Raw genomic sequence first — 16,108 nt, forward strand, 5'->3', positions numbered from 1 at the left:
CACGAGCTCTGCAGGGGCCTGTGGGAACGCTCAGAGTGGCCTCGAAGAAGAAGTGAGGATGCCGAGGGTGCACTTAACTACGTGTGGTGTGATTTAGGAGGGGCTTCCAAAGGAGCGTGCCTGTGCCCCGCAGGCAGCACGGTGGTGCCTGCGGGTGTCAGCATCCCTGGGCACTGGGCGGGCTCCCGGCTGCGGCCCACACCCTGTCCCTTCCCCCTCCACAGGCAACTCTGTTTTTAAGAGGCCTTCAAGGTGATGAAAGTTTGCAAAGCCTTGGGCAGGCACTGTGTGGCCATGTGAGGCTGCAAACCCTAGGAGGCAGTGGGGAACTTTGGGGACAGTGTTGTGCTGTCCTTCAAGGTCATTGAAGCTTATTGATTATACGGAAAAATGTTTTGTTATTGCCATTCCCACCTCTGGTGTTCTGTTTGGTTTTCTCAATCTGTTAAGCCCCCATTGTGAATTTTTCTTTCATTCACAACTGGACATCTGTTGTCAAAGCATATTTTTAAATGTGGAGAACACATTGGGCCTGCTGAAAAGCAGCTGCCCGTGGGAGCCCAGGAGCAAACTAACCTGCCTCCTGGAACTTGCCATGGACGGTCAGGTGCTCCCCAGCGGTAATCCTGCCTTTTCAGCCTGTTCTCTTTTTAGAAATTTTCTATCAAATTGCGTTTTAGGAAGACACTGCTGAGTTTCTCTTAAGCTTCAGAATTCAGTGGCATTGACGGTTCATTTTCTCTGACTTTTCGTGGCTTTTGATCACTCCTCTTCTCACAGTTTCTAATTGCCTTGGGTCAGCGACACAGCGTCCTGGTGCTCCAACTACTCCTGTCTTCATCGTGCTGGGTCTCAAATTCCTGAGGCAGTGTGACTTCACAAAAAAACAAGATTTACGTCGGCTCATGGAGAGCAGGTGGGCCCCAGGGGCTTGGTCTCTGGTGTTGGCATTCTTGCTGGCTTGGGGCGTCATGTGGCAAGAGGCAGGGAGCATGCACAAGTCTCTCTTTGTGGTCGCTTGCAAAGCCTATAGGATCGTCATGGGGACTCCACCTTTACAACCTGCTCCACTGTAACCACTTCTCAAAGGCCTCACTGTGGTGTGAATAGGTTACAAATTGGCAAACTATGTATGGGTGGTATAGGGTGAGACGCCCAGTCTCACCCAGATCGTTAAGTCCTGAGGTCACAGATGGGTGTGGCTAGGAGGCTGGAGGCTTGCTCTAATTATGGCGCCTCTTTGGAGGTGGACATATGGGAGGTCCTTCGGTCAGTGGGGCGTGCCCTTGGAAGGTAGTTCCTGCGAGGTTTGCTGTGTGTCTGCCTGAGCCGGGCCTGGCCCTTCTCTCTTGGCCTCGTGGCCCCCGTTGGTCCTTCCTCTGCACGTGTTCTGCCGTGTGTCCTCTGGCCTCACAGGATGTATGAACCAGCGGGGTCCACCTGGTCATGGACTCCGAACCTTCAAAACTGGAAGCCCAAATAAGCCTCCTTCCTCCCCAGGAAGTTTGCCTCGGGCGTTTCATTGCAGCTCACCACTACAAGTGTCCCAGCTGGGCTCGGCGTCTGCTCTCATAGGACCGCAGCATATGACTTCAGGGTTTAACCTGGTGAGTGCTAGGGCCACATGCCATGTTGTCGCCTGCCCACGGGACGCACCCCAGCTCTTACCTCGGTGTCAGTGGCTCGTGAGCCTCTCTGGGTCCAGCTTCTGGTGCCAGCCCATTTCCTGGCACCACCTTCACTGTCGCCTCCCGCTGTGGATACCGTGTATTCTTCCAGGACAGGCTCTGCCTCTGAGATCTGTCCGCTTTCAGTAGAGCTGCCATTCTCCAGGCCAGCCACGGCTTGGCACGCCCAGGGCTTGTTCCTCTCTTGTTCCTTGAATTGACCAAGACTCCAGTTTTTTCTCTCAAAAATATCCCCAGTGAAGGCCTCCTCCTGTCCACTGTTGCTTTCTCTGCTTCCATCCATGTTGTCACAGACCCTTAGACTCTTAGCTATGTTGCCCGTGTCAAAGGAAAGTTTTCTTAAATCAGTTAGATTTAACAGTGTTTGAGAAAAATAAAGCAGAACCATGCTGCCTGGGTGGGGCAGCTCCCAGAACCAGAGTTGCTGACATGTATGGGAAAACAGTCCCTGGTGTTATTGCCAAATTGTTGGCACCTTAATTGGGTAAGTGGATACAAGACTTTGTGCAGTCAGCCCAAGCTCAGTGCCGTGATTCCACTCTCTACTGGTATGGTCTGTTGGGCCCAGAGAAGGTGCCCAGTCCAAACCCACGGCCTCTCAGACAACGCTCTTTAATACCTGTCTTTCTCTTTTGAGGCCCTTTTACCGCAGCAGGTGTGCCACACTGCCTGTGCAGGCACCACTGGCTGACTGCTCTCAAGTTCCTCAGCCACGTGTTTGCGGCGTCTCTGTGCATGCTCACCTGCAGCCTGTCGAGCTTTGTGTGCACTGCTGCACAGCCAGTCTCTCGCTTTTCCCGTCTGTGCCCTCCCAGTTCCTCTGCTCCTCTGCCCACCCTTCCCAACATGCCTCAGTGCCCGTCTCTTCACAGAACCTTTCTCTTCCACCCTCCTCCCCTTGATTTCTCAGCACTTGCCGTGTAGCGCACTGGCCTTGTGTTCCGTCACAGAGCGCTGTCGGCCCACAGCCCTCATCTCTAGTCCAGACATTCAGCCAGTGGGAAGAACTTCAATCATTTTAATAATCTTAGCACAAAACCCAGGCAAATCTGTCTCGAGTGGATTGGAATTGTCTTTTATTCGCGTACCCTGTTAGTGGGACTTCATCCATTCTGCTGCGGCAGTGCTGGTGCCTCGCCGCGGGGCACTGGGTCAGGGCGGGAAGCCTCCTGGGGCTGCCAGGTTCCTCCAGGATTGTGCTTCTCAAAGCAGGGTGTGTGGCCGGCACTGTGGCTCACTAGGCTAATCCTCCACCTGCAGCGCCGTTACCCCGGGTTCTAGTCCTGGTTGGGGCGCCAGATTCTGTCCCAGTTGCTCCTCTTCCAGTCCAGTTCTCTGCTGTGGCCCGGGAAGGCAGTGGAGAGTGGCCCAAGTGCTTGGGCCCCTGCACCCCATGGGAGACCAGGAGGAAGCACCTGGCTCCTGGCTTTGAATCGGCGCAGTGCGCCGGCTGTAACAGCCATTTTGGGGGTGAACCAACGGAAGGAAGACCTTTCTCTCTGACTCTCTCTCTGTCTAACTCTGCCTGTCAAAAAAAAAAAAAAAAAAAAGGTGTGTGTGTGTGTGCATGCATGCCCGCGCGCACCCGATAGGAAGATGCACAGTTGTGCCCAAAAGGGTTACTTGGAAAACCCACTGGTGTCATAGGGAGACTAAACCTGACAGCACAGGATGGTTTTCCCAGTTTTGTATTGTGTGAAATCAAGCCAGTCACAAAGAGACAAATGCAGTGATTCTCCTCATGCTGGCTGCCCCGAGGTCCAGCTCCTAGAGAGAGCAGCGGTGGTTGCTTGGGGCCGTGGGACTTGCTGTCGAAAGGTGTGGAGGCCTGGCTTCACTAGATGAAGTGTTCCATGTCCAGACATTGTCTGCAGCCTCAGTCCTGCTGAGCCACCCCTCAGAATGGCCAGGATGCAAAAAGAACGTAATTCGAAACACCAAAATGCCAATTAGATGTTTTGTGGGGTTTGGGGGCCACAATTAAAAAAAAAAAAAAAAAAAGCCATAGTGCCAATCCCTCTCATTACCCTTTGCTTGTTTGAGTTCCGCTTCATCACCGCCAGTCCTTCTCACCACATTTGCCTGGCTCTACCATCATGTCATGTTCTGTCCTGTTTCTCAGCAGGCAGCCAAGAATGGCGGCAGCTATGGGTGACACCGGCCTCTCCAAACTGCAGTTTGCCCCCTTCAGCAGCGCCCTGGACGTGGGCTTCTGGCATGAGCTGACACAGAAGAAGCTGAATGAGTATCGGCTGGATGAGGCGCCCAAGGACATTAAGGGTTATTATTACAATGGTAGGTGACAGTGAGCCCCTCGTCACCTCTCCCCCTCCAGCGTGGTGTCAGCGCGTCTCAGGAAGGGGCCCCCATCTTGATTTGACAGGTGACTTTTGAGTCCTGGTCATTTGCGTTTCTTTGCCCAGGTTGTGGGGAGAAGAGAGGGGTGCTGAAGCCCGAGTCGTCGGGCCACGTTCTGCCCATCACCCAGCACTGCTGGGGGGAGCTGGGGAGGCTGGAAACACGGTTTGTTTCCAGTGCATCTGTTTTTATATTCTTGGCAAATCCGTCGTATTCACGAGAGCTGTGTCCCATTCTGCCAGTATCTGTTCAGATGTTGTTTGTGTATCATAGATGATCGGAAATTGGACGGGGCGCTTTGGGCTCAACAAAGAGAACAGAGCTCTTCACAAATGCTTTTGTTAGGAATGCTGCTATTTCTGACTTTAATTGAAAATACGATGATGCTTCTGTCCAGGTGATTCTGCCGGGCTGCCAGCTCGCTTAACGTTGGAGTTCAGTGCTTTTGACATGTGAGTATGTATTGATTCACGATCTAAAGTGAAGAACCCCGTTGGTTTCTGGAGAGGAGGGAGTGTCCTTTACTTTCCTGCAAGTGGACCCCGGGAGGAGCTAGGGTGCCCCTGGGGAGCTCGCACATGGCCCTCCTGCTCTTCCCATCAAGACAAGTGCTGGATGCTTGGGGCCCTCTGCTTCACTTTCTCATTGGAAAAAATGATTGTTTTTCAGAGCTCATTAGGGCCAAGTACCATCTAGATTAATTAAGACTTAGATAACATCCCTCCTGATTCCAATTGTAGTTAATATTTTGTGATGCTTTATGATGTCTCTTGAGTTACGCCTTCAACTGCTGGTCCCTGGGCATCAGTCACTGAGCGTTTATTAGGCTAGTGCTGTATGCCAGCCACCTTGTAAGGCGTTAACGCAATCCATGTGGAAATGTGATAGGTACATCCTCAAAGTATCTTTGTACCCTCTTGGGAGCTGTGGGGGAGAGGAGAGTATCTCCTGAGCACTTGAGTAGCTAGGCAGTTTCACCAGCACAGTCATTGCAGACCTGTCTGGTGTGCTGCTTCTCTCTTTGTCAAATGAGACTGAAATGGGTCCACCTGTGCTAAAGGTCACACCTAGCAGGGGTGAGAGAAAGATAAAAAAGCGTCCAGATAGGTGTTTCTGAGATCCCGTCTGAGTAGCTAGGGGGTTTCCTTCTACGGAAGTAGAGACCTGTGAGGGGATACGATTTCTGGAGGAGGTTAAGTTTGTTTCAGGGCATGTTGCATTTGAGATTTGCAATGTCCACGTCCAGGGGCATTGGGGTCAGTCCCTGCGGAGGAGCTAGGCTGTGTGAGTAGTCCTGTAGCCTGAGGATCACCCAGGGGACGGAGTGTGGCGCAGCCTTTACCACACCAACTGGGATGTTCCCATTCCATTATCAGGGTATCTGGGTTGGAGTTCTAGCTCTGCTCCTAATTCCAATTCCTGCTAATGTGCACCCTAGGAGACAGCAAGTGATGGCTCAAGTAGTTGAGTCCTTGTCTCCCACATGAGAGACTTGTATTGAGTTTCTAGCTCCCAGCTCCTGGCTTCAGCCTGCTCCAGCCCCAGCTATTGTGGGGCTCTGTCTCTCTCTTTCTCTTTCTCTGTGTGTGTCTGCGTCTGAAATAAAAAAGACAAAAATTATTTTTAAAAAATCCATGGAGTTTAAAAAGCTCAAAAATCGGTACATTTTATTCCTTTATTTCAATCAAATTGCAAATTCAAAAGCATCACATAAATCCAAAACAGTTTTAGGTTTTTGTTTTGTTTTGTTTTTTAAGATTTATTTAAAAAGCAGAGTTACAGAGAAGCAGAAGCAGAGAGAGAGATAAAGGTCTTCCATCTGCTGGTTCACTCTCTAAATGGCCACAACGGCTGGAGCCAAGAGCCTGGAGGTTCTTCCTGGTCTCCCACACGGGTGCAGGGGCCCAAGGACTTGGGCCATCTTGTACTGCTTTCCCAGCCCATAACAGAAGTAGAGCAGCCAGGCCTCGAACCCATATGGAATGCCGGCTCAGCAGGTGGCAGCCCTACCCACTATGCCACCAGCCGGCCCCAGCTTTGCTTTGTTTAAACAGTGTGTGTGGGTGTTTCTTGCGTCTGAGCTTTCTTGGTCCATCAGAAATCCCTTATGATTACTTGTTGTCAAAACACATTAAAGCCTGATAGTCTCTCTGCCGTTTTGGCAATGGCTAACTTCCTTTTGGAGCAGTTACAATCTAATGAAGAAAATACTGAAAATGTACAAACATTGAGCCATCTGAAGGTGATGGGCGGGTTATTGGTGATCTAGTTTTGATCAGGTCTGAAATGTCTCCACCTCAAACGAGTGCTTGTGCTGCCTGGGTGCTGATGTGATGCTGAAATTGTGGTTGTAAAGATCATAATCGTTTCATTCTCTATAACAATTAATTAGAAAACAACAGTTTTTGGAATTTTAGTTCGGTCTTGCTGTGAAATTCAAGCGTTTAAAGGTCAGTCATTCAGGACTTTTAGTTGAAGGAAATGAGAAAATCTGTGCTTTGTAGATCATACTTCCACAAGCACTGCTCAGTTTTGCTGGGCACATTTTTCCCTTGGAACACTGAGCACATGCAGTGTGCAGGGCACTCCGTGGACAGCACACGCTGTGTGCAGGGCACTCTGTGGACAGCAGTAGGGAGGGGAGCACGAGTCAGCATGGTCCCTCCAGCTGCAAACAGAGCTGAAGACCTGGGATTGGAGCTCCTTAACTGTCTACCTTGATTCAGTCTTTTAAAATTTTTTATTTGAGAGGCAGAGAGAGAGAGAGAAAAACACCCAGACAGACAGACAGACATTGAAAGAGCTCGTATTTGCTGGCTTACTTCCCCAAATGGCTTCAGCGACCAAGACTGGACCAAGCAGAAGATAGGAACCAGGAACTCCATCAGGGTTTCCCGTGTGGGTGGCAGGGAGCACTACTTGATCATCACCTACAGCCTCCCAGGGAAGCTAGGATCAGAAACAGCTGTGACTCAAACCTAGGTCTTCTGATGCGTGCAGCAGGTGTCCTAGCTTAACTGCTGAACCCAGTGCCTGCCCCAGCCCCCCCCTTTTTTTTGTTTAAGATTTATTTATTTATTTGAAAGTCAGAGTTACACAGGAGAGAAGGAAAGCCAGAGACAGAGAGAGAGAGGTCTTCCATCTGCTGGTTCACTCCCCAGTTGGCCGCAACAGCCGGAGCTGCACCAATCCAAAGCCAGGAGTCAAGAGCCTCTTCCAAGGCTCCCATGCGGGTGCAGGGGACCCAAGGACTTGGGCTATCTTCCACTGCTTTCCCAGGCCATAGCGGAGAGCTGAATTGGAAGAGGAGCAGCCGGGACTAGAACCAGTGCCCAGATGGGATGCCGGCACTGCAGGTGGCAGCTTTACCTGGTACACCACAGTGCTGGCCCTGTCCCTTTGGTTTTTTGCAGCTTCATTTATCTCATCTTTGAGTTGGGCTCTGGGCTTCTAATGTTCCTTCTGTGATTTTTCCAAGTCCTTCTTTATTAGGGTGATTGAAAAGTTTAATGAAGACATTTGGAATTCCTCCAAGGGCATGGATTCTTTACATCCAGTTGAGCTCTGTTATTACCATTATTCCAGCCCTGTTTTCTTTTTTAAAGATTTTTTAATTAATTAATTAATTAATTAATTTGAGAGACAGAGCTACATACAGAGAGAGGAAGAGACAGAAAGGTCTTCCATCTGCTGGTTTTCTCCCCAAATGGCCGCAATGGCTAGAGATAGACCAGTCTGAAGCCAGGAGCATCCTCTGGGTTTCCCATGTGGGTGCAGGGGCCCAAGCACTTGGGCCATCCTCCACTGCTTTCTCAGGCTGAAAGGGCTGGATTGGAAGAGGAGCAGCCAGGACACAAGCCAGTGTTCATATGGGATGCTGGTGCCGCAGACACTTAGCCCGGTGCCGCAGACACTTAGCCTGCTGCACCACAGCACCGGCCCCACTAGCCCTGTTTTCACTGCTACATTTCTGCATGGGCGTGTAGGGAAAATGTCTATGAATGTATCCATCAGACAGCAGTGTCCACGACATGCAGGGTGTGTTGGCATCAGGAGTACAAAGCCTTACGAGACACGTCCCCAGAGAGCCCTGTAGCGTAAAGGAGTGTCTGGGTGCTGGGAGGTGTGAAGAGGTAGTCATTACTTAGGACTTATTGAGGGCCTGCTCTGGGTCTCGGCAGTAGAGCGTAGTAGGCGCTGGGCACGCAGAGAGGAATGAGACGTAGCTCAGGAACCCACTGTCCTGGTGCTCGTCTGTGGATGCCTAGAGTGTCTCAGTCTCACTCGGCACCAGATAAATCCCCTTTGCACCGAGTTCCTGGAAGTCTTAAGAATTTCTGCTACCAGTTAGCAACACTGGATCCTTTTCTCTAAATTCTGTTCGGTGCGTTGTCAGTCAAGTGGCATTTTCTCAAGAAGCAGCCCTCGTGAGCTTGAGGGTGCTGAACCAGACCCCAGAACAGAAGGGCCCAGTACAGAGGAAGTTTGTTCCTTGCTCACTTGGCAGTCCAGGGCTGGTGGTCAGTCTTCTTCCGTTCTATGGCTCCTGAAGCCCCAGGGGCTTGGACTCTGCATGCTCATTAGGGCTGGCTTGTCACTTTCAGGTGACAGTAGCTAGGGAAAGAGAGCTGGTGTAAAAATAGGTGGAAGAGACACACCAGGCTCCCAAAGGCTGGGGAGGGACAGCGTCACTCTACTCACTGTCCCTCGGGGAGAGCTGGGACCTACTTGTCTTGCCAAGCTGTCTGGGAAATGGCTGCCCAGCTATGGTGTCCCCTGTGTATTCTGTTTCTGTCAGAGAAGAGAATAGATTTTGTTAGACAGCCGTGGACCAGTGGGACTTGTCTTGATGAGTTATTTCCCTGGGTCTCACATGAACATCTGAGGGTTGGGCTTTTGTTTGTTTTAGATTATTTTATTCTTTGAAAGGCAAAGAGAGAGACAGTTGTCTCCTTTCTGCTGGTTCACTCCTCTAGTGCCCACAACAGCTGGAACTGGGCCAGGCCAAAGCTGGGAGCCAGAAACTCATTGCAGTTCTCACGTGGTTGTCAAGGACCCAACGACTTGAGCCATTGGCACACCTTGCAGGGTGTGCATTAGCAGGGGCCAGGAATTGGGAGCGGAGCTGGGACTGGAACCCAGGCCCTCTGAGGTTGGACGTGGGCATCCTGATTGGTGCCTTCTCTGCCATGTCAAATGCCTGCCCCTGTAACGTTGGAATGAGAGCATTTCCCTGGCCCCTTCCTCTTGCTGAGTGTTTGTCTTCAAGGTGGACTTAGAGAAACAGAAGGGATCATCCTCACCCCTCCAGGACTTACGAAATACGTGGGGATCAGAGGCTGCAGCGCCCGCGCCCACTCAGGGCTGGGTGTGTTCTCACTGCTCCACGCAGTCTCAGTGCATGGCTGTCAAAACGGGATGCAGTGCAGCTGTCGGGCTGACAGCGTGGACTTTGTTAGGGGATGCTAGAAACGGAAATTCAGAGATTGATGCCAAAAGCGAGAGGTCACGTGTCACGCCTCTGCCTTCCCAGGTGCCAGAGGTGCCCGCAGGCGCGGGAAGCCGCCCGGCACGGACAGCAGCTCTGCTCTTGTTCTGGAGGATTCAGCTCCTTCTGCCCCCTGCCTGCTGTCAGGCGTGTGTGGGTAATGTGCAGAACAGCTCCAGTGCTTTCTGAGTAGCCACTGTGAGAGCAGGCGTGCACAGGCCAGGTGTTAAGGCAGCGCAAGGGTTTGCATCCCTGAGAGGTCACTGTTGGCCCAAGGATATAACGGAGATTTCTGATTCAGATCATTTCAGCAGCCTCAGTGAGCTATAAGTCATGTCCTTTAAAAATGCCCAGTTCAGAGGCTGGCTTTGTGCCATAGCAGGTAAAGCTATCACCTGTTACACTGGCGTCTCATATGGCGCTGAGACGTGGTTTGCATGTCCCGACTGCTCCACTTCCGATTCAGCCCCTGCTAATGGCCTGGGGAAAGCAGCAGAAGATGGCCCAAGTGTTTGGGCTCCTGTCACCCGTGTAGGAGACGTGGAAGAAACTCCTGGCTCCTGGCTTCGGCCTGGCCCAGTGTTGGCCATTGCTATCATCTGGGGAGTGAATCAGCAGATGAAAGATACCTCCCTCCCCCTTCCTCCCTCCCCTTCCCCATGCCCTGACTCTCTGTCTTTCTCTGTGTAACTCTTTCAAATAAATATATAATTTTTTTAAAAAAAGCACAGTTATTAGTTTTTAGTAAATTCACAGAGGTGTACAACCACCATCACTCTCTGATTCCAGAAAGAAATGCTTAGCAGTCCCTCTGTGTTCCCTCCCCCTTCCTTTCCTCCAGTGCTAGGCAGCCAGGAATCTCCTGACGATCTGTCTGTCCCTGACCGTTTGCCTACTCCAGACGTTTCGTATGGATGGAATCCTAGGAAACCTAAGTGTCAGGGCCAGGACTGGGACTAAATTCTTTTGTCTCCAAGTTGCCAGCACTTCCCTTCTGTTATCACTTTTTCTGATGTGTTTCACCTTCCTGGGTGGAACTTCCGTCCTTTGTAAACGTCAGGTTGGCCTCACTCACACGCGTGCCGGGGCTCCCACCGCCTGGCTGTCATGGCAGCGGCTCCTGGCCTCAGGAGGCAGGTTTCTCCCCTCTTAGAGTGAGGCTTCAGCGTGGCCCTCCCTACCTGGGCACCTGGACATGTAGGCAAAGGCTGAGTGACTCAAACTAGGTCATGGCATCTTTCCTCCTGTGCCAGCAGTTTCACGGCTAAAGTCCCAGTGTAGAGCGTGGTTTACTAGCTGCTCTGCTTCCTTCTCCTTCCCTGTGAACTTAATCTTGTCTCCCTGTGATTTCCCTGCCTCCTCCAGACTGTCTGATGTCCTCATTTAACCTGGATGGTGACACACAGCCTGTGACTTGTGAACTCAGAGCTCCCACGGGAAGGCTGTGGCCATTGAAAGCAAGATGTCCTGTAGGCTGTGGCATTTGAGACACACAGTACGTGACAGAGCCACTATCATTCACTGCACCCCTCAGCACCTGCGCCAGGTTTAGATCTGTTCTCCTTCAGCTCCCTGAACCCTGTCGTCACAGACTCTGAATGAAGAAACCCTGGGCTTCGAAGCCGCACATCCCCCCTCAGTGCAGTCGGTAGGAGCGCATTCTGTCCACAGTAGTTCTAAGAGACAGCGAGGGTAAGCTGCTAATGAGATGAATATTTCCATTCAGCTTCCAAACTTCTGGAACACAAGCTAATCGTTTCAGAGAAGAGACCAGCTTTGCCTCCGTCTGAATTTTATTCAGAATCCACTCGTTGTCGTCTTCTGCTGACTTCGATTGCTCTGAGGACTGGGAGGCCATTGGGGACAGTGTAGAGAGATTGACAGGGGGCCCAGGTGGAACACGTTTTGTCTACGTGGCTCCGACAGCCGGCAGGTGTGCTATGCAGCAGCTCTGGGCAGAGCCATGTGGGGGCAGAGAGGCGCAGGGTATCAGGGAGGACTTACTGGGCTCTGGCTGGGGTACGCAGCTGTCCTTGAAAATGCTTTGAAATACTATGCTTTGACTTAAGTGGGTAAACAGATAAACTTTTTAAATGGGAGCTGGCTTCCTGGAAGAAGATAGATTGGAGCAGGCCTCGAGGCCGGGGAGGGTTTGAGCAGGAGGTTTGTGCTGCAGCACTTGGAGTCCACTAGTTCTGGCTTGAGATTGGGCTCTGGCCATTATGTGGCCCTAGATGAGTTGCTGAAACTTTACAGTGGGCAAGGAGCTGTTATGATGATCCAAACCTTGCACAGTTCCTGGCTCGGTGAGACTGAAAGGTGAGAAAGAATAAGCAAAGGAACTCCTACACAGAGGGCAGTGGGGGAGCAGCACTGGGGGCCCCCAGTTTCAGTCGTTGAGTGATGATAGCCGTCTTCCACCCAGGAACCTGTATGCCCTCCGGAGTGGCACCCTTGGTCTTCAGCTGCTGTGTGGCTTATTTGTCGTGCCCTGGCTGGCTGTGGTGCCTGGATAACTGTGTGTCTTTCTCTCGCATCCAGGAGCGCCCCCACTCCTGCCCGTTGCTGCCCAGCCCTGGGATCCCTTTACAACACCAACACCCTGGAGTCGTTCAAGGCTGCAGACAAGAAGCTCCTCCTGGAACAAGCAGCAAACGAGGTCAGCTGGGAAAACGTGATGTGTCTGTCACGGAAACCACAGTAGGCACTCAGAGTTGTTTGTGGACCCTGGGTGGTTTCCCCAGAGAGAATACTCCCAGCTCCCTCCTTCTGTGTGGGCTGGAAGGTCAAGGAGAAGACATCCAGGGGAAATCCTGGGGCGGCAAGGTCAGAGGTTGGAAATCGGGTGAGCTGGGAAGCGACATGGCCTCTCTGAGTAGCTTCCTGCGACTCGGTGTCGTCTGTCTTTTGGAGACCTTGACCATCCTGTGCTTTGTGATTCTAGGAGGTGATCGTGCAGCCTCTCCTGAGTCACCAGGGCAGAACCCAGTCACTTCATCTGACTGGCAAGGCCCTCACTGGCCTGGCCCCTGCTGACCTGTTTGTCCTCTGTGTCCTGTCATTCTGTCCCTGCTTCCTCTGTCTCCATCACAGCAAATCACTTGAGGCGCCCTTCGCCTACTTTTGTTCTCTTCTCTTTCCTGGGAACGCAATGTTCTTTCTGCCTGGAATGCCTTGCCTTTGTCTCTCCCTGTGGGAAATGTCCTCATCTGGCCATGCAAGAGGTGGATTGGGCTCAGGAAGTGCAGTGAAAGAGAGACTGTTATCAGTCTTGCAAGATCGGGCGTCTGATGAGCAGGCTCGCCCACAGCAGGTACAGCGAGCAATTTCTATCATAGCACGCAGGTCCCTCACTCGGTTCCCTACTGGCTGCATACCATGGAGTATACAATCTTCCCAGATGTCGCCGAAGTTACAAAGTTACCTTCCTCTAGTGAGTCCGCTGCTCCCTGACATGCTGTTTTCTGGGGGAGTGTGGCGTCATCTGCAAGTCAGCCAATAGTAATTTTCCAATCCTTGTTGAAAATGGACCACCAGACATTCTGCACTCCATGTCTGAGTTAGAGCAAAGAAAGTGGAAGGTGGGGACAGTTATCCCAGTCTGTTACCCACTGAATGGAGGGTAGCCGCGTGAGACGGTAGTCTGATCTGTATGTGTGCAGGGGTCGGGGACAGGAGTCTCCTCTGCCTTGGGCCTTGAGGCGTCCTTCATGGGAGAGACAGCTCCTGGTCGGCGGTGATGGTCAGTGTTCTTGGCCTGTGACTTGACTTCCCTGGCCTGCTGTTTGAGCTGTATCCTTAGAAGGGCATCTCCAAAGAGTTGGGTCAGGTCTTTTCCACACTGGACCAAAACAGGGTGCTTCCCCCAGGAACACACCCTACCCAGGCTCAGACTCCACTCCCCAGCTTTCAGGGTGTCCCTCGCTTGTCTGAGGTTGTCAGCAGGCAGAGCTTCTCCTGGCTTATTTCCTTCTTGCCCCATAACTGGGGGATGGTTCTCACCGGCCCAGACGTTGTCTTGCTCAGTCGGTGACACAGTGTTGAACAGCTAGCACCCTGAAACACCTTGTCATCAGCAGCTCTGGCCACTGCCAGCTTCTGCTACATAAACCTGAATTTTCTCTTTTCTTCATGTCGCAGGACAGTCAGGGGAATCCCAGATGAGGGTTTCAGAAGTCCCCAAATACAATGCATCTCCAGAAAATGCATGGATTTCATGTGGGTGTTTTTTTTTTTTTTTTTTTTTTTTTTTTTTTTTTGCATTAAAGTAAGCTTGTTTCAGTTGCACTTTTCCGCGAACTTTTTGAAGTGCCTTGCGTATTTCAGACTATCTCCTCTGAGAGTGCCTTGCAGGCTGCTTCCCCTGCTGCCTCTCCAGCCCCAGGAATCCAGCCTGCTTTTCTGACAGCCAGTCCTGGGTGGTGTTGAACCCAGATCCTCTGTGCCGGTCTCTTGGCTTAGATTGACTGTGAGCTTCTTGAACACGGGGACTGTTGTTGATTTCTGAAGCCCACCTGTGGCTTGTGTGTAGTGGACGGTAAGGATTTGCTGAAGGACGTCAAGAAGGCACGAGGCTGACCGCAGAGAGCAGGTGCCTGGGCCTCTCACTTTGCTCAGACACCAGAGCGAGTGGGGTGGGGCAGAGAGGCGGGCGGTGAGAGGTGGGCACAGTGGGATGATGGCCCGTTCCGTGCCTGGCAGAAGCGGTGGCAGGCCGGTGAGAGAGAGGAGCTCACCTGTGGCTCCACGTGTCCCTCGAGAGTGAGACACACAGACACCGGCTAACCTGCCTCGGCACTTCTCTTTCTTCTGGCAGATATGGGAGTCCATTAAATCAGGGGCTGCTCTTGAAGACCCCGTGCTCCTCAACAAGTTCCTCCTCTTGACATTTGCAGTAAGTACGGGCTCCTGGGGCTTGGAACATCCTCTGGTACAGTCCCCTGGGCTGTCAGGGTGCTCTGCGCTCTTCTCTCTGAAGCTGTGGCTTCGCATTACTCGTTAAAGCTGCTCAGGAATCGCGCGATCCCCTCGTTTGATTAGGAGCCAGCCAGGGCTGGCGCCTGTGACTGTTGGCGGAATTAATTCGTTCCTGCCGAACTCCTGGCAGTCAGTGTGTAGGTTGTGTGCACGGTGCCCCCACTCCTGTTACTCCGCGCGTGAACGCAGGGATTTCTGCGCTGCTGGCATCTTTATTAAACGCTGTCCTGAAGAGCGCCGTGGCTGGGTCCAGCCAAGTAAGTGAAAGGGGCTTCTGGCCTTGAGGTCATATCCAAGGCCTGACCATGCGACTGTTTAAAAAAGGAGTGAGATCTGATTAAAACGACCATTGAGGGCAGCATTGAAGAACAAAAGAAATCTCAGGAGTGTGGCTTCTGCTGCCCAGGGAAGTGGGAGTTGAGAGCTGGAGAGAAGGCCCTGGTCTCTGGGAGCGGAAAACAGGGAGAGGCAAAGGCTGATTGTGGAGACATGAGCTGCTCACGTACATGCACACACAGATGTGTTCTGTGTGCATGCAAAGGCACTTCAAAAAGTGTGTGGAGAATGGAGTTAAAAGATGAGTTTACTTTGTGCAGAAGTTTTTGAAGTCCATGAGGTTTATATTTACTTATTTTTTATTGGTAGGTGGAGAGAGAGAGACAGAGGGTGATATCTGAAACTCATTGTTTCAGGGCCAGTGCTGTGGCACAGTGGGCTAAGCCTCCACCTGTAGTGCCAGCATCCCATCTTGGTGCTGGTTCGAGTCCTGGCTGCTTTTCTTCTGATCCAGCTCTCTGCTATGGCCTGGGAAACCAGTAGAAGATGGCCCAAGTGCTTGGGCCCTTGCACCCACATGGGAGACCCAGAAGAAGCTCCTGGCTCCTGGCTTTGGATCGGCCCAGCTCCAGCTGTTGTGGCCATTTGGAGAGTGAACCAGTGGATAAGAAACCTTTCTCTCTGTCTTCCCCTCTCTCTGTCTGTAACTCTACCGGTCAAGTAAATAACTAAAATCTTAAGAAAAAAAAAATTCACTGGTTCACTTACTAGATGCCCTTAACAGCCACGGGTCGTCCAAGCCAAAGCCAGGAGCCAGGAATTCAATCGCGGTATCCTATGTGAACAGCAGAGACTCAAATATTTACGTATCTATTTATTTATTTGAAAGGTGGAGTTACACAGAGAGGGGTAGACAGAGAGAGAAAGAAACCCTTCATATAGGGGTTCACTCCCTAAATGGTCGCAAAGGCCCAAGACTGGGCAGGCAAAAGCCTGGAACTCCATCCAGGTTTCCCACATGGGTGCAGAGGCCCAAGCACCTGGGCCATCTTCTGCTGCTTTCCCAGGAGCATTAGCGGTGTGCTGAATCAGAAGTGGAACAGCTAGTACTTTTGCCAGCACCCACGTGGGAGGCTGGTGTCACAGTCAGCGGCTTAACCTGCTGTGCCACAATGCTGTCCCTGGGACCCGAGTATTTAAGCCCTTACCTACCGCCCCCCAGCATGTATATTAGCAGTTAGATGTATTAAAAGCAGAGCCAGAACTCTAAGCAGGCATTCTGATAGGGATACAGGTGTCCCAGTTGGCATCTTAACTACTG

At 51.7% G+C, this 16,108-nt stretch overlaps 1 protein-coding gene across 4 annotated transcripts in view; it reads left to right on the plus strand.

Annotated features, from left to right (window-relative positions):
- ATG7 (autophagy related 7) overlaps positions 1-16,108 on the plus strand; it is a 223,500-nt gene that overhangs the window by 23,534 nt on the left and 183,858 nt on the right. For 2 of the 4 annotated variants that reach the window (XM_062200454.1, XM_062200457.1), the window contains exons 2-6: positions 781-916; positions 3,811-3,983; positions 4,444-4,498; positions 12,076-12,193; positions 14,351-14,428. In XM_062200454.1, the coding sequence (XP_062056438.1) occupies positions 906-916; positions 3,811-3,983; positions 4,444-4,498; positions 12,076-12,193; positions 14,351-14,428 (435 nt within the window). In that variant the 5' untranslated portion in view covers positions 781-905. The remainder of the gene's footprint in view (positions 1-780; positions 917-3,810; positions 3,984-4,443; positions 4,499-12,075; positions 12,194-14,350; positions 14,429-16,108) is intronic. The other 2 variants (XM_062200455.1, XM_062200456.1) reach the window with 2 other exon arrangements.

The sequence above is a fragment of the Lepus europaeus genome, chromosome 9, assembly GCF_033115175.1.
Source record: "Lepus europaeus isolate LE1 chromosome 9, mLepTim1.pri, whole genome shotgun sequence".
NCBI lineage: Eukaryota > Metazoa > Chordata > Mammalia > Lagomorpha > Leporidae > Lepus > Lepus europaeus.